General features: G+C 43.6%; 1 protein-coding gene across 1 annotated transcript in view; it reads right to left on the minus strand.

Moving 5' to 3' along the window:
* The window catches only part of LOC145402213 (uncharacterized), a 133,063-nt gene extending 109,890 nt beyond the window's left edge, over window positions 1-23,173 (minus strand). Inside the window, exons 1-2 of the mRNA XM_080274330.1 lie at window positions 23,083-23,173; window positions 14,016-14,125 (exon numbers count right to left, since the gene is read on the minus strand). Of these exons, the coding sequence (XP_080130456.1) occupies window positions 14,016-14,125; window positions 23,083-23,173 (201 nt within the window). The remainder of the gene's footprint in view (window positions 1-14,015; window positions 14,126-23,082) is intronic.
* Between the last annotated feature and the right edge of the window lie 1,288 nt (window positions 23,174-24,461).

Here is a 24,461-nt window from a genome sequence, read left to right on the forward strand (position 1 = left end):
ACATCGTCGTTCATGCTTAACTAACTTACTGGACTTCTTCCATGATGTTTACAAATCATACGATGACTCAAGAGCAGTAGATATAATTTACCTCGACTTTCAGAAAGCATTTGACACTGTCCCTCACAAGCGTCTCATGAGAAAAATAGAAGCACATGGAATAAAAGGAAAGACGCAAAAATGGTTACAAGACTGGCTGTCAGACCGAAAACAGCGAGTTGTGATAAACGGAAAGGAATCCAAATGGCGTAATGTGATCAGCGGCGTTCCCAAGGCTCAGTACTTGGACCGATACTTTATTATCTATATAAATGACATTGATGAGGGTCTAAATTGTAAAGTATCCAAATTTGCAGATGATACTAAAATAACCAGTAAAGTCACTTCAAAATTACAGTGGCAGCAGTTACAAAATGACCTTAATACTTTAGCAAGCTGGGCAGAAAAATGGCAAATGAAATTCAACACAGAAAAATGTAAAGTACTTCATATTGGAAGTAACAATGTCCATGCAAATTACAAAATGAACAATATTCAGTTATCAAGTACAGACAGTGAAAAGGATCTTGGTGTGATAATATCAAAATGACCTAAAACCAAGCAAGCAGTGTACCGATGCGGTTAAAATTGCAAACAAGCTAGTGGGTTTTATTGGAAGAACCTTCGAGTTTAAATCGGAAAGTCATACTTGCCTTGTACAACTCGCTAGTGCGCCCCCATCTTGAGTATTGTGTGCAATTCTGGTCTCCGTACTACAGAAAGGACATTGAAAAATTAGAGAAAATTCAGCGAAGAATCACAAAAATGATTCCACGACTTAGAAACAAACCATATGAGGAACGCCTTGAAGAACTTAAATTATTTAGCCTAACGAAGCGCAGGTTAAGAGGGACCTTACTGAAGTTTTCAAAATCATGAAGGGATATGACAACTTAGACATGAATAAATATTTTGATATAGACCGGTCGAGTCAAACCAGAAGTAATGGCTGCAAAATCAAGGAAAGCGATTCCAATCCCACGAAGCAAAATACTTCTTCTTTAACAGAGTTGTAAATATCTGGAACAGATTACCCTCAGATACCGTGAACAGTATCTCAATTGAGACATTCAAAAACAAATTAGACAAGTATTTGCACGAAAATCCTCAGCTGACTCTTTTTCTGTCCGAATAACTTGCTTTTATAGCTACGGTACATGTAAGTTCATGCCCCTTAGTCTACAAGACACCCCGTAAACAATGTACCCGTACATAGTGTTGCGTCACGATATTATACATTTTCAATTTATTCGGTGCAAACAAAGCAATATAAGCACAGATTAGGATCTGCACAGATAACCCTGAGTTAACGGTCACTACTCTTACTTTCGACCTGTGATGGGCTGTGGATCACTGAGGGTCCCTGTTAGTCAAGTGACCACCATCGGGATTTTTTTAATGTACCAGGGGTCACTGCTTCAGGATGAAACTTGTGTACTGTCCCACATGGGAGAGTTCCTTGTCTCAGTGGAGGCAACGGAGCTATTGACTGAAAGACTGCTGCCTACCTAAAAAGCGCCAGGGAAGGTTGCCGCACCACCCCTAAACATCCACTCTGTGCATTGCACATCCACACTGTGCACTGTGCAGTCCCATTTTATCTAAGACACCTGTCCTATATACTTTTCAGTCTCCCCAGCGCAAAGAAAGCAATATAAGCACAGATTAGGAGCTGCACAGATAACCCTGAGTTAACGGTCACTACTCTTACTTTCGACCTGTGATGGGCTGTGGATCACTGAGGGTCCCTGTTAGTCAAGTGACCACCATCGGGATTTTTTAATGTACCAGGGGTCACTGCTTCAGGATGAAACTTGTGTACTTGTCCCACATGGGAGAGTTCCTTGTCTCAGTGGAGCAAACGGAGCTAGGGCCTGATTGACTGCTGCCTACCTTAAAAGCGCCAGGCAAGGCTGCTGCACCACCCCTAAACATCCACACTGTGCAGTGTGTAGCTTCCACGTTATGTCCACAGACTTCCCATTAACTCAATGTAACCGGTTTATAATGTCATGCCGTAACTATTATTTTATTTGTTTACTTTCTCTTTCAGGTTACTCTATCGGGTAGCTTATAGATAAAGTATTATAGAATGTGACTTTTCCTTTCCAGTGTTTCCTATAAAATTTCCATGTCAGTTTTTCCATGCTGCATGGTGGTTTTTCTCACTTTTTCCTGGAGGGTTTGGTGGTGGGGGGAGCCTTCTTGCTTTACTATCCTTATCCTTCAACATGTAGAGTTAGATCTTGTAGTCATAGTTTTCTCTAACAAGCAGCCCCGAAAGGACCATAAGGTCTGTTGCTGTTTGCTTTCCTGTGTAATCCTGTGTAATCCACCTCACAACCGTAAACACTTACTCGCCAAATGGAATAAAATCTAGGGGAGTCGCAACCCAGTTTTCACCGCCGACGCCACACACACACACACACACACACACACACACACACACACACACACACACACACACACACACACCAACATACACTGTACATAAACCAAACAATGCAAAATATGGTCTATATCTGAGGGTGAATTTTGTCGTATATACAAGAAGGAAAAGACATATTATCAGTTATAAATATATACCCAGTTTAAATATATATTCCACTGAAATTTCACGAATACCAACAGTAAAACAGCAACGACAGTAAGAACCCTCACTATAATAATAATTGTAATAATAATAATAATAGCAACAGTAATAATAATAAGAAAAAGAAGAAGAATAACAGTAGTAACAATAACAATGATGATGATAATAATAATAATAATAATAACAGTAGTAACAACACCAATGATGATGATAATAATAATAATAATAATAATAATAAATGAAAAAACAAATAGGCAGCCAACAACAATAACTGCAGGCTAAAATTCCTTCTTTGTTGGAGAGAAAAGAAAATCAGAGGAAAAAAAATTCATGTGTTGAAAATGGAGAAAAAGTGACTCCATCTAATGACCCCCTGGCCGGACTGAACTGGCTCTCGCGCTCTCTCTCTCTCTCTCTCTTTCTCTTTTTCACTTTCTCTCTGGTGTGTGTGTGTGTGTGTGTGTGTGTGTGTGTGTGTGAGAGAGAGAGAGAGAGAGAGAGAGAGAGAGAGAGAGAGAGAGAGAGAGAGAGAATGTACCTAATTGTGAGAGAAAAAGAGAGAGACCCGGGTGCAAAGAATCCTAAGATTAGATGTTTTGAGCCGGGAAAGGAAGGTAAAAAAAGGAGAGAGAGAGAGAAAGAGAGAGAGAGAGAGAGAGTAAGAGTGTGAAGACAAAGGAAGGAAGGAAGTGATGAAAGGAAGAGAATTAATGGATGGAGGAAAGGAATAGAAGGAAAAAATGAAGGAAAGGAGAGAGAAAAGCAGGGAGGAAAGACGCTAAAGAATGGGAAAGAAGGAAGAGAGAGAGGGAGAGAGGGAAACAGGAGAAAGACTGAAAGAAAGGACGGAGGGAGGAAGAGAGGGAAGTAAGGAAGAGGGAGGAAGAGAAGGACTGAATGAGGGAAAGAGAGCAAGGGATGAAGGGAGGGAGAGAAAATGGAAAGATTGAGGAAAGAAGAGAGGGCAGGAGGGGAGGGAACTGAACGAGGGACAAAGGTAAGAAGGAGGTGAGAGAAGGATAGAGGGAACGAGGGAGTAAGGAAGGAGGGAGAGAGCAAAGGGGAGGAGGTGGAGAGGGAAGAAGACGGGACGAGGGGGGTAAGAAGGAAAGGGGGAGGGATGGGAGGAGGGAGAGAGGAAGGGGAGGGGTGGGAGAGAGGAAGGGGAGGAGAGGGAGAGAGGAAGGGGAGGAGAGGAAGCGAGGGGGAGAGAAGGAAGGGGGTGGGATGGGAGGAGTGAGAGAAGAAGGGAGAGAGAAGAGCGGACGAGAGGGAGAGGAAGGAGAGAAGGATGGGAGGAGGGAGAGAGGAAAAGTGAGGAGACAGAAAGGAAAGAAGATAAGGAGGGAGGGAAGGAAGGAGAAAGTGAGGGAGGGAGGGAGGGAAGGAGAAAGGGAGGTAGGGAGGGAAGGAGAAAGGGAGGGAGGGAGGGAAAGAGCGGGGCGAACCGTTCATCAGAATAATGAAGGGGAGGAACTTAGGTAAGAGTTTGTGTTAGGATATTACTCCACTCATTTCTCCTCCTCCTCCTCCCTCTCACCCCGCTCCTTCAATCTCCCTACTTGTCCTCCTCCCCCTTTCTCCCTACTCTTCCTCCCTTTCAACCCCCTCCTTCCTCCTTCTTTCCTCCTCCTCATAAACTTAGTTACAAGTACACTTCTCCCTCACCCTTTCCTCCCTCTTTCCTCCCTCTCCCTTTCAGTCCTCTGTCTTGTCTCCCACTCCCTCTCCTCCCCTCTTTCCTCCCCACTCCCCCTTCCTCCCTCTCCCTACCACGGTGATCCTTCTTGCTTTTTCCTACCGGCTTCAGTGAGAAATATTTTGTTTGGGGAAGCCTTTCTGCAACGCTATCCTTGTCATATATTTTTCAGGCTCCATTCTCATCAGCGTGGGAGGCTTCGTTACACCTTTTCCTTAGCGATTTATTTTGCCTTTTTTACCTCCGCATCTTTCTAGCTTTACATCATATTCGTCTTTCCACTATTTCGGTCTTGTCATTTGCATCATCTCTCTCTCTCTCTCTCTCTGCCACTCCACTCCTACTCCTCTCTCCCCACTCCTTCACACTCTCTTTCTCCGTTTTGATGCAATTCTTATGCTTTCCCACTTACCAAATCCCCCCCCCTCTCTCTCTCTCTCTCTCTCTCACACACACACACACACACACACACACACACACACACACTCCCCCTCCACCCACACACGCTTTTCCCTTCCCTTTCAAATACATAAAAATGCACATGGTTAGATGGCAGAGATACGATGAAGAGATAGCCACTGAGAGAGAGAGAGAGAGAGAGAGAGAGAGAGAAAGGGGGGGGGGGATGAAGGTAAGCAGTGACAAAAAATAAGAAAATGTGATGATATAAAGATTTAATGAAAGATATATGAGAGAGAGAGAGAGAGAGAGAGAGAGAGAGAGAGAGAGAGAGAGAGAGAGAGAGAGAGAGGTAAGCAATGACAAAAATGAGAAGAGGTGATAATATGAAGATTTTAATGAAAGTTATCAGTGAATGAGAGAGAGAGAGAGAGAGAGAGAGAGAGAGAGAGTACTTATCAATATTCATCCATTACTTTTGCAGTTCCAGGTAAAGACATTTTTATTCTCCCTCTATAATTGGGTTAAGGGGACGTTCTCTCTCTCTCTCTCTCCCCTTGCATTAACCTGGGTACAATACAAAACTCTCTCTCTCTCTCTCTCTCTCTCTCTCTCTCTCTCTCTCTCCCCTTGCATTAACCTGGGTACAATACAAAACTCTCTCTCTCTCTCTCTCTCCCCTTGCATTAACCTGGGTACAATACAAAACTCTCTCTCTCTCTCTCTGTGGACAATCTCTCTCTCTCTATTAATGGGACAATCTCTCTCTCTCTCTCTCTCTCTCTCTCTCTCTCTCTCTCTCTCTCTCTCTCTCTCTCTCTCTCATCCAATCTTCCAGCCTATTAACCCAACTAATCCTTCTCCACTTAATCAACATTTTTAAGCCAATCTTACTCTCCCTCCACCAAATATTGCTCACTTAATATCTCTTACTCAATCTTCTTATCTCTGTCAATACCCTTATCTCTTAATCAGCCGTGTTATCTCTCAGTCAATCTTCTTATCTCTCGGTCAATTTCCCTACCTCGTACTCAATCTGTCTCTCAATCAAACTTCTTATCTCTCAATCTCCTTATCTCTCAATCAATCTCCTTATCTCTCAATCAATCCCATTATTTCTCAATCTCTTTTTCTCTCAATCAATCTCCTTATCTCTCAATCAATCTCCTTATCTCTCAATCAATCCCCTTATCTCCTAATCAATCCCCTTCTCTCTCAATCAATCTCCTTATCTCTCAGTCAATCCCCTTATCTCTCAATCAATCTCCTTATCTCTCAATCAATCCCCTTATCTCTCAATCAATCTCCTTATCTCTCAATCAATCTCCTTATCTCTCAATCAATCCCCTTATCTCTCAATCAATCTCCTTATCTCTCAATCAATCTCCTTATCTCTCAATCAATCTCCTTATCTCTCAATCAATCCCCTTATCTCTCAATCAATCTCCTTATCTCTCAATCAATCCCCTTATCTCTCAATCAATCTCTTCATCTCTTAATCAATCTTCATATCTCTCAACCAATTATCTCAACCAATTTTCTTATTTCCTACCCAATCTTCCTCAAATATTCCTCCTGTGTCACCTTCTGTCCTGTTCAGTACTGCTCTTTTCCATCAATATTCCTCTCCTAACCCCTCTAATGCTAGGGAGAACTCTAGCATAGATTCTAGATATTGCCAGACGATTTTATTCAGCTGGGATACTGCTCTTCCCATCCTGCTCCCACCCAATCTCCCTCGGTCAATATGCCTTTCGTTAATCTTACCCGTTCACTATTGTTACACTATTACCCGCTCTGGCCAATATTCCTCACTCGATATCACTCCTTTCCGATACTTATCACCTTATTCTCCCTCCCCAAACCGATATTGCTCACCTAATATTTCTCCCCCCCCCTCTCCCTCTCTCCGTCTCCCTCGCCCTGGTAACTTCATATTGCCAACTCAATATTCCTCCCGATATTAACACCACTGAATATTGCTCCTCTAATCTTCACTCAATATTGATCAGAAACACACCTCCGAATATTTCTCACATAGTCTTGTTCGTCTTATCTTCCTGCAGCCAATATTCTTCAAATGACATACCTCGAGACAGATATTGCTCACTTGCTATACTTCCCAGCCAATCTTGCATCTTCAATAATCCACTCACTAGTAATGCTTGCCCAATTTTCCTCACCCAATACTGCTCGCCTGATATTACTCCATCGACTATTGCTCCTGTAGCTATCTTTCCTTCAATACTTCTCACCTGCACTGTCACTCCCTCGAATATTCCTCATTTACTCTTCTTCACCCTGTATTACTCAGCTAATACATACTCCACCGAATATTGCTCCTCTGATGTCTTTCATTCAGTACTTCTCACCTACATTAACACTCCCTTGAATATTCCTCATTTGATCTTAACCAATACTTCTCACCTGATATTACTCTAATCTTTCTTTTAATACTTTTCACTTACATTATGACTCCCTCGAATATTCCTCATTTAATCTTAACCAATATTCTTTATTTTACTCCACCGAATATTGCTCCTCTCACCTCATTCAGTCAATCTTGCTCACCTGGTCCTCCATACCTACCCTTCCTGCAATCAATCTTCGTCACCTGATGTTCTCATACAATATCAGCCTTGTTCTAAAGCCAGACTAATCTTGCTCTGGTCAATCTTCCTCTCCAGCACTCTAACCACACCAATCATGCTGTTTCAATCCTAATACTGCCCTTCTACTACTAAATAATTCTTCCATATCAAACACACCTTGCTTCTGTGTGTGTGTGTGTGTGTGTGTGTGTGTGTGTGTTAGGAGGGGTACCCACCATCCACTCACTTGATGTAGTGGTTTTGGGGTGACTATACACCGAGTGACAAGCTAAATGGTTTCCTGCAAACCTGGAAACCATTTATCGCGCTGGGTGGTAACCATATAACAAAATGGCGCCTTGTGGTTTAGTAGGTTAAAGGGGCTCAAACGGGATGAAAACTTTGAAGGTTTATGTCTAAGGGCTGGTTGGAGTTTACTGACCACACAAAATGCCGCTCAGGGGCCAGTGAGGCTGGTCATCCTTGCCTTGAATGTCAGAACTGAGTAAAACGGTCCGTTCCTAAGCTCCTGATGGGGAAAAAAAAAAAAAAAAAAAACGGAAGATGGAAAAAATATTCTAATCAATCTTGCTCTCCTCATCCGATCTGTATCAAACCAATCTTGCCCTCATCAAAGCAGTCTTGATCTTATAACACCAATCTTGCCGCTCTAATCGCCCTAATCACTTGCTAATCGTCAGACTTATATTGCTCTACCTAGTCATCCCCATCTAATCTTGCTCAGTAAATCCGTGTCGAGTTGAGGGTGATATGGGAGGGATATCGAACCTGGAGCCCTCATTCCAATCTTGCTCTCCTACTACTAAACCAATCTTACTCCTATCAAATCAATCTTGCTCTAATCAGCCCTACTCCTCACATCTTGCCCTAATCAATCTCTCTACTCTGACCAATGTTGCCCCTCTCATCGCCCTGATCTTCTCCCTACTACAGTAATCTTCCTCACCTAATCTTGCTCTCCAATCCATCTTGCTCCTCTTCACTTACCCTAACCAATCCTTCCCCTAGTTTGTTGTTAATCATTCTGGTCTTCCTCTAATTCAACTTGCTCTCCTAATCTTTCCCTAATCCATCTTGCCCTCCTAATCACCCTAATCTTTCCCTAACCAATCTTGCTCTCCTAATCACCCTAGTCTTTCCCTAATCCATCTTGCCCTCCTAATCTCCCTAATCTTTCCCTAACCAATCTTGTTCTCCTAATCACCCTAATCTCTCCCTAATCCATCTTGTTCTCCTAATCACCCTAATCTCTCCCTAACCAATCTTGCTCTCCTAATCACCCTAATCTCTCCCTAATCCATCTTGGTCTCCTAATCGCCCTAATCCCTCGCTAATCCATCTTGCTCTCCTAATCGCCCTAATCTCTCCCTAATCAATCTTGCTCTCCTAATCAGCCTTATCTCTCCCTAACTAATCTTGCTCTCCTAATCGCCCTAATCTCTCCCTAATGTTGCTCTCCTAATCACCCTAATCTTTCCCTAATCCATCTTGCCCTCCTAATCACCCTAATCTTTCCCTAATCCATCTTGCTCTCCTAATCACCCTCATCTCTAACCAATCTTCCTCTCCTAATCACCCTAATCAATCTTCCTCTCCTAATCTCTCCCTAATCAATCTTCCTCTCCTAATCACCCTAATCTCTCCCTAACCAATCTTCCTCTCCTAATCACCCTAATCTCTCCCTAATCAATCTTCCTCTCCTAATCTCTCCCTAACCAATCTTCCTCTCCTAATCACCCTAATCTCTCTCTAACCAATCTTTCCCTAATCCAACTTGCTCAGTACATGTGCATGGAGGCGGGGGTGGTATGGGGGGGGGGGTGAGTCTTGAGCCTGGAGCCCGCACACTCCAGTTTGGCTGCTTAAAGCTCACTTGCCAACACACGCTCACCCTCCTACGCTCTCCCGCACGCCCGCACACGCACACACACACACACACACACACACACACGCACACACACTTATATACAGATACAGACGGACACATACATACGTACACACGGACACTTACATACACACGCACACACACACAGAAAGACACTAACATACATACACACACACACAGACGGATATACATATATACATCGCACAGTGACGATCACACACACACACACACACACACACACAACATGGGACGACACAGACAGACAGATAAACAGACAGACATACAGGTAGATAAACAGATAGATACACAGGTAAACAGAGAGATCAGCAGACGGATAGATTACTGAGAACAGCATTAAAAATAGACTTTGAAACACACACAAGCACACACACACACACACACACACACACACACACACACACACACACACACGCACAGATCGATAGCTATACTGGTGATTTATTGATATATCGACCATGGCTAGAACAGTTACCTTGCTTCAGTCTACACACACACACACACACACACACACACACACACGGAGAACTGAGGGTGAGAAAAGGTAGGGAAAGAATAGACAACGGAGAGAGAGAGAGAGAATATGGAATTTATTTGTTGTGTGACTAGGCGTAGGCTTAACCCGTTCCCTCAGATCCTCCAGCCACCTTCCCATATCACCACTTCGACACTAACACCCACCGTCCATACTGAATACAGGCTAGCTTTGTCTCATTCAAGGCACTAGCATTAACGGGGGTGTAGAATCATACCACCTGGTGTTATTAATCCGACTGGGCTCAAATTAACCCGGGGATCGAACACACGTCCCTTCAAACAGCTAACCACCTTTCAAATCGCGCTAGTGGCAGGCGATGAGGGTGAGCGGGTCAGAGGAGCCCGGGAAAAACAGAATGAAAAGGAGACGGAGAGATAAAGGGAGGGGTGGAGGGAAGGGCTGGAGGCAAAATATATATATGGAGGGAAGATGGAGACAAAAATAGTGGTGAAGGGTGGAGAGAATGTGGAGGAAATATACCGAGAGAGAGAGAGAGAGAGAGAGAGAGAGAGAGAGAGAGAGAGTGAGAGAGAGAGAGTGAGAGAGAGAGAGAGAGAGAGAGAATATGGATTAAAAATAGAGTATGAATCGATGGGGTGAAGAAGTAGAGAGGAATGGTAAATAGAGAGAGAGAGAGAGAGAGAGAGAGAGAGAGAGAGATCTGGGGACGGGAAGTGGAGAGAAAAGGCGGAGGAGGTATGAAGAAGTGAAGAGACAGTAGTGAAGCGATGGAGAAACGGAGTGGAGAAAAAGTGGAGAGATGAAGAGTGGTGGGGGGATGGAGAGAAGTGGTGGAGAGATGGAGAGAAGTGGTGGAGGGAAAGAATGAGGTGATGGAACGCGAGAAAGCGGTGGAGGGAAAGTGGTGGAGAGATGGAGAGAAACTGGAAAGGAAGGCTGGGGCTGGAAGATTAAAAGACAGCTCACGAAGGAACAAAGGAAAGAATGCCGGAGGGAAAGACGAGATAGATAGACAGACAGACTGATAGATAAGAGTAGCTAGATGGGTAGACAGAAAGATAGATTGAGAGAGATAGCGGAGAGAACACACACACACACACACACACGAAACCCCCACATACACGCAACCCCCCCTCACACACCCACACCCTCCCCCCCACACACACACACCCACAACCTCCCCACACACACACGCAATCCCCCCAAAGCAGGCAAAAACTCCCGATTCAGTGGAAATTGGGCCCAGCAAAATTCCATATATCACGGACCGCATTCAGAATTAGACGCCCGTGTTTCGCGAATTTTAAAAGCGGTAAAGTTTTTGCCGGAAGTTGCGGAGATCCGGTGGTATCGCGAAATTCGATGATCATTGATATTACCTGTGAATCGACTTTATTTTACTGGGTGTGGTGATGTTTATATTATTATTATTATTGTTGTTGTTGTTATCATTATTATTATTATTATTATTATTACTATTATTGTTGTTATCATTATTATTATTATTAGTGTTCTCTTTTACGATTATCACCACCACCACCACTACTACAACTACTACTACTACTACTATCACTACTATAACTACTACTTCTACTACTACTGTCACTACCACTACTACCACCACTATTACTACTGCTGCTGCCAATACTACCACTGCTACTACTTCTCTCTCTCTCTCTCAAAATTGAACTCAGGACCACAATATTTTTTAATCAGGGCATTCCGGAAGAGCTCCCTGGAAACGATAGATAGAGACAGACAGATAATATACGGATTGGTAGATAGATAGATACATAGACTGACAGACAGATAGATAGATAGGCAAAGAGACAGACTGATTGAGATAGAAATACAGATGGTTTGATGGAATGGCGAAGGAAGACGGATGAACACTGATAGATGCTGATAGATAGATAGAGAGAGAAAGAGAGAGAGAGAGAGAGAGAGAGAAAGAGTATAAGTCACAGATAGAAAATAGACAGATAGACAGACTGATAAACTGAAAGCTAAAATGACAGGGTGAAAGACGGGTGACTGACTGATAGATAGACAGCCATAGAGGTAAATGGGTTGGGAGACAGTACAGACAGACATATTTCTTTAGGTACGGAGAGAGAGAGAGAGAGAGAGAGAGAGAGAGAGAGAGAGACCGAGGACGAAGAGGCCAAACTTTAATTACACGACTAAGTAAACAGCAACATGGCGGCGAGAGAGAGAGAGAGAGAGAGAGAGAGAGAGAGAGAGAGAGAGAGAGAGAGGAGAGAGAGAGAGAGAGAGAGAGAATCACATTACACCTGGCCGTTAATTAAGCTGCAAGGGGTTACAGGTATTTGCCAGGTAAAAAGAAACCAATTAGCGAGCCTTACATTACCACCTTTCTCATTAACAATCCCTACCTGCCCTAATCCCTCCACCTACACTCCTGTCACTCTTACCTGGCCTAAAATTGCCATCTCTCCATCTTCAATACTGAGAGACTAACACAAGAATGATGCCAGTCACGAAGAAGTGCTATGGAAAGGGTGTCGCGGCATTGTATTTTATGTATTTACTGGTACTGTATTTATGGTTACCTTCAATCACTTAGGTCCTCCTCTTTACCTCCTTCCCTCCCTCCCCCCCCCGACTCCTCCATTTCCTACTTCCTGTCCTCCTACTTCTCCTTCCTCCCTCCCTCCCTCTTCCTTCCTTCGTTCATTCATTCTTTCCTTCCTTCGTCTAACTCCCGTCCCTACCCATTCCCATCTCCACCTCCTTCCCTCCCTTCCTCTCCTTTTCTAACCTCCTACCCTCCAACCTCTCTCTCTCTCTCTCTCTCTCTCCCTTATCTTTTTTCCAACCTCCCTCCCTCCCTCTCCCCCCCCTCTCTCAAACTCTCCCATCCCTATCTTTTCTCTAACCTCCCTCTCACTCCCTCCCTCCCCCGCTCTCTCCTTTCCTCCTCACCTTGCACCATCACGCTTTCCAAATCTGTCCAGGGGAGGGTCGCACGGGGGTAAGGGAATGCCAAAATCCCTTTATAAGAGGCGAGGGGCGAATCTCACACAGGAAGGCCTGGTTTTCTCGTAGTCTCTGTCAATACTTCTCTGGCTATTGTATTACTGAGGTTTTCTTCTGTATCTCTCTCCGACTACAAAAATTTACATAGACAGCAGTTAAAGGAATATTCTGTCTCAGTCTGTCTGTCTGTCTCTATCTATCTGTCTATTTATCTCTGCCTCTATCTATCTACCTACGGATCAGCTCAATCGTATTCCTCTCCCTCTCGTCCTCCACCTTCCCCCTCCCCTAACTCCTCCACCTCATTCACACACACACTCTCCTAGTCAAGCTTTTATTCTCCACTCTCTCCTCTTGGCTAAACCATCTCATTCTCGGTCTCCCCCTTCCCCCACCTCCTCCACCACACTCACATACACTCTCCTAGTCAATCTTTCATTCTCCGTTCTCTCCCCATAGCCAAACCATCTCATCCTCGGTCCCCCCCTTCCCCACCTCACTCACATACACTCCTAGCCAATCTTTCATTCTCAATTCACACTCTCCTAGTCACTCTTTCATTCTCCATTCACACTCGCCTAGTCACTCATTCATCCTCCATTCACACTCTCCTAGTCACTCTTTCATCCTCCATTCACATTCTCCTAGTCACTCTTTCATTCTCCATTCACACTCTCCTAGTCACTCTTTCATCCTCCATTCACACTCTCCTAGTCATTCTTTCATTCTCTATTCTTCCCCCATTGCCAAACTGTCTCCAGGTCCTTCCCCTAACGACTGCCACATCCACATCAACACAACCCTTCTCCACTTCCCAATTCACCATCAAAATATCTGATCATCCAACCCTATCTCTTCAGGTTTACACTGAGAAGGAAATCAGAAAAGGTAAAACATGAAAGGCAAGATCGTCAGGCTTGAACTATCCAATTGAACCTCCCTCACCACTTAAGCCTCTACTTCCAGGCTCTGCAGCGACACACACAACACACAACAGCAGTTTCGTGTGTGCCTGGAGGAGGAGGAGGAAGAGGATCAGAGGCAGAAGTTGCAGCAAGAGTAGTAGTTGTTGTAGTAGTTGTCATAGTAATAGTAATAGTAGGAGGAGGAGGAGGAGAGGGGGGAATCCTTTGTCCGAAGCCCCAAGCCTCATCCTTTCATTGGACATCAACCGGAGATGGGATGACCGCGAGACAAGGCATCAAGGGCCAGCTCTGGGGTTGGTGACAGTGTGTTTCCTGACAGATGGCTCGCCCTCCAAACCACCTAACTTTTGACATCTTTGGAGTGGCTGGTGTGGGGTTGATGTGTGGTATGGTGTTGATGGCTGGTGTGGGCTTGATGTGTGGTGTGGGGTTGATGAGTGGTGTGGTGTTGATGGCTGGTGTGGGGTTGATGGCTGGTGTGAGGTTGATAATAATAATAATAATAATAATAATAATAATAATAATAATGAATCAAAGCACAACCCAACATACGGGGTTTAGAGGGACGCCTTCACGTGGCAGCACCTACATTACCGAGCTGTTCGACTGCCTGGTTATACACACGACCCTCAACTCCCTATCCCCCGAAAATGGCACGGTGAGTTGCAGGAGGTGGGGAGCAAATTCATCCTGCAGTCCACTGAGTTCACGTTCAGATGAGCCTTGTGCCGCGATTACTGTTACTACCAGGAGTTAAATTTTGGCAAGTACCAGGGGGAGGCTTTGAGAGATGGCAATTCTGGACCAGAGCGAAGACAGTCTAAGAGCGGAAAATATGTGTCTAGACCTTTCATGTCGGTATTACCCCTCACAGGATGCAGCGTCAGACAGCAGATGGACACAGTAGACGGACACACACACACACACACACACACACACACACACACACACACACACACACACACACACACACAAAACCAGGAATAATTCTACCATCAAAGGGTACAAATTAAGCTCCGTGAGTGGAAAATGAAGTGTGAGACGGCTCAAAAAGAAAATGGGAAACAGCTTTAACACTCTCTCTCTCCCTCTCTCTCTCTCTCTCCTTCTTTCCCTCTTTTTCCGCCAGTCAGTTCAGCATGTCGGATTAGTTGGTAAAGAAATTGGGATTTTTACACCAACATCGTATGATGTGTGTGTGAATCATGAACTAAAAATAAAAAAGTCTGGTTATATATTTTTTAGATATCCACGCACTTTTTCAGGTAATTTATTTAAACATTTTTTTACACGACTTGTTCAAAAAAAAAAAAGTGCTGATATTCCAAAAAGTTATTAAAGGGTTTTACTTTCGCCTGTCACTTCCTCTAAATTTGATTCTCTATTAATCTCTCTCTTCACTTCCATCCTCAACTCCTTATTCATTATTTTTGCCGTGACTCTCTCTCTCTCTTCTTTCGGTTTTCCTTACCTACACTCCTTCCTCCCCCTTCTGCTCTCTCTCTCCCTCTCTCTCTCTCTCTCTCTCTCTCTCTCTCTCTCCAACAGCTATTCCTTCGCTCCTGCTGTCGTTCTGCTCCTGCTACATCCTTCATATATCTTTCCCCCTTTCCTTTCCCTTTCATACCTTCTTCCTTTCTTTTATTTCCTTTTATGTTGCTATTTCCTCTTATTCCTTCATACCTCCAAGATATATTCCTTCCTTCCTTCCCTCCTTTACGTCCAATTTCCTTCTTATTACGTTGTTCCACCTTCCTTCATTCTCCTACAATTTTTCTTCCTTCCCTCCTTGTCCCTTCCTTCCATATGTCTCAGTCTTTCCTCCCTCCCTCCCTTTCTTTCTTTCTTTCTCACTTCCATCCATCCTTTCTTTCTTCTTTCCTTCCTTTCTTCTCTTTAATTCCTCCAATCATTTTTACTTCCCTCCGTCTTACCCTCTGATCTCTTCAATCTTTCTTTCTTTCCTTCTTTTTTCTTCCTCATCTCTTCCAATTTCATCTTTCATTATTTCTTTGTCGCGTCTTTTCTACTGTTTTATTCCAGCTTACGCCAGACGATTTTATTCAGCTGAGAGAGAGAGAGAGAGAGAGAGAGAGAGAGAGAGAGAGAGAGAGAGAGAGAGAGAGTCCTAACCTGACAACTGTACAAGAATTACAAGACTCGTGGGAGGGAGTCTCCTAGACCCAAGACACCATGGCCCCCCCCATCTCTCTCTCTCTCTCTCACACACACACACACACACACACACACACACACACACACACATGGATCATTAGTTTCTGCACCCCTAGTAATTACCTCTGACCCAAATAAAGTACAATGTATTAGGGTTATATTTCTTCTACCTGGAATTACCATGCAAAGTTACATGCATACATACACACATTCCTGACCCAACAGCATCCATCCATACATACATATATACATACATACATTGCCTACATAATACATTCTTGACCCAACGCATCCATCTATACATACATACAAAATACATTCTTGACCCAACAGCATCCATCCATACATACATACATATATACATACACAGCCTACATAATACATTCTTGACCCAACGCATACACACACACATATATACATACATACATAATACATTCTTGACTCAACAGCATCCATCAACACATACATACATACATCCATACATACATAATATATTTTTGAACCAACGCATCCATTCATCCATCCACCCATATATACATAAAACATCCATCCATACAAACATATACATCATATACATACATACATACATTTCTGACCCAACAGCAGCCATCCATCCATAATACATTTTTCACCTAACAGCATCCATCTATCTATACATATATACATCCATCCATACATTATACATTACTGACCCAAAAGCATCCATACACCCATCCATCCATAAGACTGACAGACAGACAGACGGACAGAGAGACAGACATCATTTTGCCCCATTGCAATAAATTGCCTTTGACCCTAACAGCATCAACCTTACATCATTCTACTTGGAGAGGGAGAGAGAGAGAGAGAGAGAGAGAGGCAAAATTTCAATAAGAACATAATATAAAAAACAAAAAATGCACAGATAATGGTAACTCTGACAACTTAAAAAATTAACTCTCTCTCTCTCTCTATCTATCTATCTATCTATCTCTCAGTGACTGTATTATAATGGAGATGAAAGTGAAACTGAAAAAAAAAAAGGCAGGCTTAGGAGACAGTGAAACGGTAATAGCGAGAGAAAGTGTACGTAAGTGATATTCCTTCACAGTCGATGGTAACGCTGCAAGGAATAGACACAGTACTTCACTATCTATCTACCTATCTATCTATCTATCTCTATTTAATAATGACTAATATCGCATCTATTCCTTACAGCTGATGATCGTAACAGCTGTAGACACACTTCACACTTATCTATCTATCTATATATCTACCTATCTATCTATCTAAAATATTCTATCTATTCCTTACAGCTGATAACCGTAACAGCTGTAACAGTGCGGCAAGGCGTTACATAACAGTGACGTGGATAAAGGCAGAGATTAAGGTGCAATATACACACTTAAATACTACGGTGAAATTATACACGGGCGGAAACAGGTAGTATATATGGAAGTAGAAAATACGGTGAGATATAGCGTAGATAAATACGGTGAGGTATAGTGAGTAGATTAATACGGTGAACTGTGTAGGGGTAGAATATACGGTGAAAGACGTAGTGTGGATTATACGGTGATGTATGTAGGGTAGATAATACGGTGAGATACAGTGAGTAGTTAAATACGGTGAGTTATGTAAGGGCAGATAATACGGTGAGATATAATGAATAGTTAAATACGGGTAGATAATACGGTGAAATACGTAGATGTGGACTTTACGGTGATGTATGCAGGGCAGATAATACGGTGAAATATTTGACGGTGAAAATACGGTGACGTACAGGGGGCTGTAAAAATACGGTGCCACTGGGGCTACAAAATACGGTGACATTAATACGGATGCATAATACAGTTAATACGGTGATGCAGAGATCTTGATATACATTTATAGGGGCAGGAAATACGGTGAAATACGATGAAATTTATAGGGGCAAAAATACGGTTAAAGAATACGGTGACACTTAAGGGGTAGAAAATACGGCTAAATAATAATGCAAAGGATAGTAAATACGGTGATAATACGGTGACACTTAAGGGGCAGAAATTAAGTTGAAATATAAAGGATACAAAGGAGAGTGAATTTATCTGAGAATTTTAACGATACGGTGAAAGACAGAGGCTACGGTGAAAATCATGAAGGATGGGAAACAGAGCAAGAGGATTACATAATACAGTGAGAGGAGAATACAGGATACAGTGAAGAGTATAACTGTAACCAGGAGAGTAAAAAGGTAGGATTACAGTTAGAGAGAGAGAGAGAGAGAGAGAGAGGAAAACAAGATATAACCATGCTGTGTAAAGAAAAGAAAAAAAATAGGACGTTAAAAATTGTTACAAAGAGGTTACAAAATAAATCAACTGTAAATAAAACCATTACAAAATAAAGATATATAAGTAAATAAACAGGAGCTGAATATCATAGTTACAGGAAGCGTTACAAAAGAGTTACCAGGAGCGTTACAAAGCATATTCACTTGTAACCAATTAGTAAGTTACAGAGAGCGTTACAAACTTCAGTATCAGTGTAATTGGGTGTTAGCAGAGACACCCAATATTACAAAATACAAAAATTAATACAGGGGACTTTATGGATTTCCGTGACGCTGGAGATGTTACAAAATTATGCGTTACAAAACACAATATCGATACATTTGACGTTATTAAATTTCGTGACAATGAAGACGGGCGTTACAAAATACAGGAGGGGATACAAGGGACGTTATTCCATTCTGTAACAATGAAATTCTACGTTACAAAATAAGTTACAAAAATAAAGTGATGGATACACGGAAGGGCATGACTCTCAGTGTAGTGAAGAATAGTTACAAAATACAGAGAGGGATACAGAGGACGTTATGAAATTTAGTGACAGTGAAAACGGGGGTTACAAAATAGGACAAGTTACAAAGGGATGGTGGAAATAATAATAATAATAATAATAATAGTAATAATAATAATATTAACAATAATACTAATAATAACAATAGCAGTAGTAGCAGTAATAGTAGTAGCAGTAGCAGAAGTAGTAGTAGCAGTAGTAGCAATAATAATAATAATAATAATAATAATAACAACAGAAGTGCAAGGCCGATTACAAGACTGTCAAGGGGTATTACAAAAAGTTACAAAATACAGGAAGACTTAGCACGGGATTACAAAACAGGATTACAGTTTAACCCTTTCAGTACGATGACGCCTTGGTATTCAGCTTAAAGAGAGAGAGAGAGAGAGAGAGAGAGAGAGAGAGAGAGAGAGAGAGAGAGACTCCTTTCACCTTAACTTGGCCCAGATTTTCGTCCATTTGCAGCTCAGTGGCAGAAGACAATAATATGGCTCTACATCATATTCATAGCACTTCTTCGTGACTAGCGGCATATTCTACTGTTTTATTATGCCACGCCCCTCCATCACCCCCGTAGCACATCTTCGTGACTAGCTCCATATTCTAGTGCTAATCTACTGCTAGAGATCAGCATTCATGACGGAGAGAGAGCAATTTGGGGGGCCAGATTTAAAAAAAAAAAAAAAAAAAAAAAAGGCTATAGCAGAGAATCCCATCATCTCAAGGGCATTTTTGGCTTTATATTCTCTCTCTCTCTCTCATGTTTAACTCTTTCCTGTACTATGTAACTAAATCCTTCTGTATTTTGTAACTCTGCGTAATCTCTCTCTCTCTCTCTCGGCGAACTTTCAGGGAGGAATTGGGGGAAAATTTGGGGTTTGAGGACAGGTTAGACAAAGTATATTAATTTTACCCCATCAGCCCGAGTACTTTTTTTTATTTTTCCCTTTCCTTTCCGTTTTTTTTAATCTGTGCACTGGACGTGATTTTAATATAGTACAGTATGCCTAATGAATCCTGCTAACCTCTCCTTTTCTTTTTTATCTTTTTTCTTTATTTCATTTACTTATTTATTTATTGTTTGCATTGGAGGTGATTTTTATATTTTACAGTAAGCTTAATGAAAATTCCTGCTAACCTTTTCAGTACGAATATTCCCTAGAGATACATGCCACCCTCCATAGTTTGTTTTCCTATGAGGGAACTGGTCAACTCTCACATATTTAATACTAATGTCGTGGTTAGGTGAAATTTAATGAGCCTTTGTTAGGAGGTTAGAATGAGTCTCCTTGGTTACTAGTCAAATCAACCCAACAATCTGACATAAACTAAGCTGAAAGGTGCTCGAGATCTTTGTCCTTGGTTACTAGTCAAATCAACCCTTCAATCTAACAACATCTGACCATAAAACTAAGCTGAAAGGGTTAGGGATCTCCTTGGTTACTAGTCAAATCACACCTCCAGTCAAATTACAGGACCATCAACTAAGCTGAAAGGGTTTGGGATCTCCTTGGTTACTAGTCAAATCAACCCTACAGTCTAACTACACCTGACTATCAAATGACCTGAAAGGGGCTAGAAATCTCCTTGGTTACTAGTCAAATTATCCTTACGGCATGATTACACCTGACGTTTAAGTGTGTTGAAAAGGGTTAGGGGTCTCTGCCAAGTAAAAACGATAGTATAGACGGGGAGAGAGAGAGAGAGAGAGAGAGAGAGGAGTAGTGAAGAAAAGGCTCTTATAAAGGGTAGTTAAGAAATTACAAAATAGAGGAGTAGGTGGGATCCTTATAACACACAGAGGTCGGCAGAAACGTTACAAAATACTGTACAAAGGTGGGTACGATGGGTACAAAATAGAGTAGGTGGGTACATTACAAAATACAAAGGTGCGTAGAAAGGATACAAAATAGAGAAAGTAGATAGGAACGATACAAAATACAGGTTTAGAAACGTTACAAAATACATGGGTGGTTAGTAAGGGTACAAAAACCAAGGAGAAAGCAGAAACGTTAAGGAGGAACGTTACAAAATGAATGTAGGAGGAAGTTACAAAATACAACAGAAAGTAGAAACGTTACAAAATACAGAAAAAAACATCAACGATACAAAATACAGGAGACAGCAGTAACGGTGCAAGATACAGAAGGCAGTAACGTTACAAAATAAGCAGAAAGCAGGAACGATACAAAATACAGAGGAAAGCAGTAACGTTAAAGAGTAAGCAGAAAACAGGAAAGTTACAAAATAAAAGGGGAAAGCTAGATTACAAAATGCAATAAGAATACAGCAAGATACTTTCAAAATGAGACTGGTAATTAAGAAGGGAGAGAAAAAGTACTCAGACGCATTACAAAACACGGATCGTTTGTCGGTACAATAAATGTTACAGGAAGAGGCAAGTACGGAGCAGGACAGCGAATTAGATAGTACAGGAAGCTACAAAAAAAGTAAAAGGAGATTGTGTAATAAACTGGATACAAAATACAGGACGACAAAGGTAATCCAGCAAGAATTACACGCAAAAATACAGCAATTAGTGAGTACGGTGTCAGGTACAGTGAAGAGATCGACCTGGTGAGATGGTACAGGAAGGTTACATACAGATTACAGTCTAAATATGTTGGTACACAGAGATAATACAGAAAGAGCCTGGTACAAAATACATGAGGGATTAATAAGCAGAGGCTGTGTACTTCAAGACAACAGTGGATGGGTTACAGTTAGAATACAAAGAGGAGTCTGATGGTAAAGACAATGAAACCTGGGTACAGAACACAGAAGGATTTAGTTGTGTAATCCTGGAGAGAGAGAGAGAGAGAGAGAGAGAGAGAGAGAGAGAGAGAGAGAGAGAGTTATCATGAGCATCACCTAATCCTGTGTTGCCCCATGCGGAGCGTAGGAGCCCGGGGTTAGACAAATTGGTCCTGAGATTTAAGATGAGAATGACCAGCCTCACTCATCCGTGAGTGGCGTTACAGAGCAATAAACCCCAACCATCCCTTGGATATAAACCTACACAGGCTCAATCGGGCTGGAGCGCCTTAATTACCCACTAAAACACCAGGCGCCATAGTCTGGTTATATGGTTACCACTCAGCGTAGTAAATGGCTTCCTGGTGTACAGGAAACCATTTGGCCTGCCACTCAGTGTAGAGTCATCCGCAGACTGAAGGAAGAGGAAAGAAAGAAGGAAAGAAAGACAGAAGAGGAAGCAAGGAAAGAAAGACAGAAGAGGAAGGAAGGAAAGAAAGACAGAAGAGGAAGCAAGGAAAGAAAGACAGAAGAGGAAGCAAGGAAAGAAAGACAGAAGAGGAAGCAAGGAAAGAAGGACGAGAGGGAAGGACAGTCACCCAAGAGCAGCGCTACATCAAGTGAGTGGATGGTAAGCGCCCTCACCTACCACTAGAGAGAGAAGTACATTTAAAATTACGCATAGAGTAGCGTACAGAAAACAAGAGAAACATATTACAGGAAATTACAAAAGCACAAGAAGAATTAGTATACAGTGTACCGGTACTGTATATCTGCTTAACACCCAGAGTGTATTACGAATAAGATACAGAAATTACACAGAATATATGGGGTTACACAGAAAATACAAGAAAGATTATTACAAAGAACAACAGTTAGTAGAGAATGGAATGTATACTCCAAACGACCTAGAATTACACAGAAAATACAAGGAAAACATCAAGGAGACATGGTACAAAATACAAGAAGGTTCCATACAAAAGACATGGGTTACACAGAAAATACAAAAATACATGGGGTTACTGGGGTGATGGTTGTTATGTACTTACGTGTATTATCGAGGACGAGTCGGAAGCGGGAAGGGTGAGTGCGAGACGCCGCGATGCCCAGGTGCTGTTGTTGTTGTTGGTGCTAAGGCGATGAGATGAGGTAGGTGGGTGATGAAGAGGGGCGGGGGGCGTTGAGAGAGAAAGTGAGAGAGTGTGTGAGATAAGAGAGAGAGGGGTGAAAAAGCGGTAGTAGTAGGCAGACGCTGAGATTGAGAGAGTGAGAGAGAGAGAGAGAGAGAGGCGAGAGCTAGTTTCACAGGTGGGTTGTGTGAGTAGCCTGTGCGAGAGAGAGGGACGTGGTTGTCTGACGGAGGGCTTCTGCTGGCTTAGTGGGTAGGCACGTCGGAGGGAAGCTAAAAAGGGAAGACTTCGGGGTGGGTGTGTGTGTGTTATGTGGAAGACGCGGGCCAGGGGTTCAACTCCCCAAGCATGCACTGACTCTACTGAACCTCGATGCGCCGTCACCATTGGCACACACACGAGCCCCGCCCACCACCCGCCCACGCACTCCTCATCTCCTCATCGCATGCGCCGGCTTCATTGATAAGTTGGACCAGGCTTCCCCGCCCGAGAGTGAGCGAGCCTGTCTTTCTCGGCCGCTCCCTAGGCACCCAGCCGGTCTGAGGCAGTGCTGGGTGAGGGTGGGTGTGGGTGGGTGGGTGGGCGGGAGGGGGTGTGGGCAGGTGAGGGTGTGGCCGCCATAACCCCGCCCACAGGACCCCACCCACCGGAGGCTAATCGAGAGGTATGGCCGCGCCCACAGGAGACAAGGTTGCTGGCAAGACCCCGCCCTCACGGTTGGGTGCGGTTCCCTTCCCCCACCCATCTCCCCCCCCCCACACACACGCCTCATCTCCCTCATTTCCATCGCTCATTTCTCCCTCTCTCTCATCTCCCCCGATCCTATCATTTATACCTCTTCCTACCTCCTCATAAATCCCTTCCCCCTCTCCCTCACCTCTCATTTCTCCCCCTTCCAACAGCTCTCATTCATGGCTTTCTCCTCTCACCCAACTCTCCTCTCACTCATCTCTCTCCCCCCTTCTCCAACTCACCCTTCTTCTCCCTCCCTCACTACTTCCTCATCCCCCGTCTTCTTCCTCCCTCACTACTTCCTCATCCCTCTCCCCCCTCCCCCACCTTTCATTCAATCTCCCCCTTTCCCTCACACGTCTCTCATCCCTCTCCCTCTTCTTTTCCTACCATTCATCCCTTTCCCTTTCTTTCCCCTCTCACTCATCCCTCTCTCTCTCTCTCCTTTCTCTCCCCTCCTCAAACATTCTTTTCCCCCTTTCCCTCTCATCCCCACCTCTCTCTCTCTCTCTCTCTCTCCATCCCTCCCTCACCCCACCTCACAGTGCCATTTTGCAAGAGCCACACCCTCTTACTCTCTCACCTTCGCCTCCCCTCACCTCTCCCCCTCACCCCTCTCTCCCCACTCACCCCTCCCTCTCACTCTCACGGGACCAGTGCCATCTTGCTCTGAGCCCCACCCCTCTCACCTCACTCTCTCACTCTCACCCTCACCCCAAAAATCTAACTCTCACACCGCCACCCCAACAACTCCTCCATCCATCTCCCTATGCACGATGGAGAATAGATAGGCGAGTTACTGGAGAGAACGGAGGTGAAATCTGGAGAGAAATGGAGGTAACCCGGCGGCCCCTCCCACCTTCTTTACCTCCACACCCCTCCCTCTCACCCCCCCCTCCTCTCTCTCTCATCGAGCCGGCCACACCCATCGCACCGAAAATCCACCTCAGTCACCCCTTCCACCCGTTTTCCCTGCCTGACCCAACGAATATTAACGCACCCGACCACCACCATTACCCCCACTCCAACCATCGCCCCAACAACAGATAAGGCGGAGTGGAAACAGCCGTGTGGATGGCGGTGGCGGTGTCTGAGTGGGTGTGGCTGAAGGGAGGGGAGCGGCGACCCCCCCACTCCCCTCAGCACCACTCCCCGCGCCCCCCCGCCCCTTCCCCCC

This window comes from Coenobita brevimanus, chromosome 57, assembly GCF_032717465.1.
Source record: "Coenobita brevimanus isolate Jiangsu-jjx chromosome 57, ASM3271746v2, whole genome shotgun sequence".
Lineage (NCBI taxonomy): Eukaryota > Metazoa > Arthropoda > Malacostraca > Decapoda > Coenobitidae > Coenobita > Coenobita brevimanus.